At 35.7% G+C, this 2,471-nt stretch overlaps 1 protein-coding gene across 1 annotated transcript in view; it reads right to left on the reverse strand.

Moving 5' to 3' along the window:
* CCDC191 (coiled-coil domain containing 191) overlaps positions 1–2,471 on the reverse strand; it is an 86,493-nt gene that overhangs the window by 63,237 nt on the left and 20,785 nt on the right. Inside the window, exon 7 of the mRNA XM_023517822.1 lies at positions 631–784. Coding sequence (XP_023373590.1) covers positions 631–784 — 154 coding nt within the window. The remainder of the gene's footprint in view (positions 1–630; positions 785–2,471) is intronic.

The raw sequence follows: 2,471 nt of genomic DNA on the forward strand, positions 1-2,471 counted from the left end.
ACAGCTTGAGGCTCTGTCTCAAAAAAAAAGAATATCAAAATGGAACCCAGGCTTTGAAAAACTGTCAGAGAGCTACCTTAGTATTTAAATGCTATTCTGAGGCTTGGCACCTTTAGCACAGTGGTTATGGCGCCAGCCATATACACCAAGTCTGGAGGGTTATAACCCAGCCTGGGCCAGCTAGAACAATAGCAACAGCAACAAAAAAATAGCCAGGTGTTGTGGTGGGTGCCTGTAGTTCCAGCTACTAGGGAGGCTGAGGCAAGAGAATCGCTTAAGCCCAAGAGTTTGAGGTTGCTATAAGCTATGATGCCATATCACTCTACAGAGGGCAATATAGTAGGACTCTGCCTCAAAAGAAAAAAAAAATGCTATTCTGAGGAGGGTAATTCAGGAAGAAGTCCTAAATTTATCCCCCTAGTTTCCCAGGATCCCATCAGAGTATATAAAGAATAGCCTTAGAGCAATGGATCAGTGCTCAGTTGAGCAACACAGAACAGATGCTGTGGGCAGTTTTGGTATTTGTGAGGAGGCTCTGTTGGGCTTAGGGTTTAGTTTACCCCCTCTCTGATGACGCTCCTTATTATTTATACTACATAATGCTGAAGAAAGAGACGTTACACATCCTACCTGTTGATTGTCCCTGAAAGTCTGGATTAATAAGTCTTTCAGTTTCCTTTTTCTTTCTTTTGCCATTTTTTCCTCATCCAGAAGAATGTGAGCATTTTGAAACATGCCTTTTTCTAGATCCTTTTGAGTATTTTCTTCTTGCTTTTTCTTCTCTCTATTAGTAACAATGTAGAAATACATATATACATAATAGATTAAAAAATGAATCATTATTTACCTGCTGTAGTGGGATAAATGCTGAAATTTCCACCACAAGACACGGAATTTTAGATCTGGCTCTAAAACTATGCAGTGGGATGATTTTTCTTTGGCGAGGTGGCTTAGTATATTTCTTTATAAAATACAGATTAAGTGAAATAAAATTGTTTTAAAGTACTTTGAAAAGTACTTTAATGTTTTATTGCATTTAATACTGAGCCACACATACTTTGATCAAAATTTGAGAGTTAACAACTACTAGGTCTTCTCTAACATAGACATAAATTCTCTCTTTATAATCGAGAAGAATAAGGGTTCTTTACGTAAGAAATGAATGAGATTTTTACCACAAAGCTTTTTACAAGGTTTCTGAAAGAAAAATTATGAAAGAACCAAGTGCTTTTAAGGAAAGAATGGCATCTAGATTAATTCTAAAATAGTTAAAAAGAGAAAAAAATGGAACTGAATGACAATATGGAAAAGGCCTTTAGGGACGTAATCAGAATCTCTTAGTAACTTTGTCCCTCATCTTTCTGGTAATCCCCTTTCTCACCCACCTATTTATTCTTCTTCATCCCGGCCATCCCTCTTTCACTCACCCACTCAACTAAGCACATAGCTATGGCCTGCTTAGTGGAGTGTATTTAATTACATAGGTATGTGTATGCCTATGAAGTATTTACCATTAATGATGTAGTAAACATAGATTCTAGTCACAAATCAGAATTCATAATTCATAAGCTCTGGCCACAAAGCTACTGTGAAAACTCAAACAAGTCACCTATGGAGGCATACAATGGGATGTTTTATTACTGGTAATGTTAACCTTCATCATTTGGTTAAGGTGGCTTCTCCAATATAAAGTTATAAAGGGACTTGATACCAAGTCCCTTGGTAATCAGTAAGTACGTATCTTGAAAAAGATACTTTTAAAATTCAAAATAAAGTAGATTTAGGATAGGTTACAAATACATTAAAAAACCCTAGCAACAACAGGGCTTTTACTGACTGTTTTCAATCTACTAACGCTATAAAAATGTTATATTAGATGGTTATAGGCAGGTCATTGATTAAGAAATACAGTTCTGGCTTGGCACCGGTAGCAGAGTAGTTATGGCACCAGCCACATACACCAAGGCTGGCAGGTCCGAATCCAACCTGTACCTGCTAAACAACAGTGACAACTGCAACCAAAAAATAGCCAGGCATTTTGGCAGGCACCTGTAGTCCCAGCTACAGGGTGGGCTTTGGAGGCTGAGGCAAAAGAATGGTGCAAGTCCAAGAGTTTGAGGTTGCTGTGAGCTGTGACGCCATAGCAGTCTACCAAGGGCAACACAGTGAGACTCTGTCTCAAAAAAAATAAATCAATCAAAATAAAATATAAATAAATACAGTTCTAATATTATGAATCTGATTTTTAAAAATGATATTAAGATATATATCTGTGATGAAAGTACTATCTGTTCATTGTAAAAAAAGTCAGTCTTGTTTCATTGTATAATCATTATTTGATAATTTCTCTAAATTTATTAATGTCTGTTATTATAAATAACATTATTTTAATAATTATCTTTCTGTACAAATCTCTAAAGGTCTAGATTTCTAATCATTTTCTTTTCTTTCTTTCTTTTTTTTTTTTTTTT

Source organism: Otolemur garnettii, unplaced genomic scaffold (genome assembly GCF_000181295.1).
Source record: "Otolemur garnettii isolate 467f Iridium unplaced genomic scaffold, OtoGar3 scaffold00122, whole genome shotgun sequence".
Taxonomy (NCBI): Eukaryota; Metazoa; Chordata; class Mammalia; order Primates; family Galagidae; genus Otolemur; species Otolemur garnettii.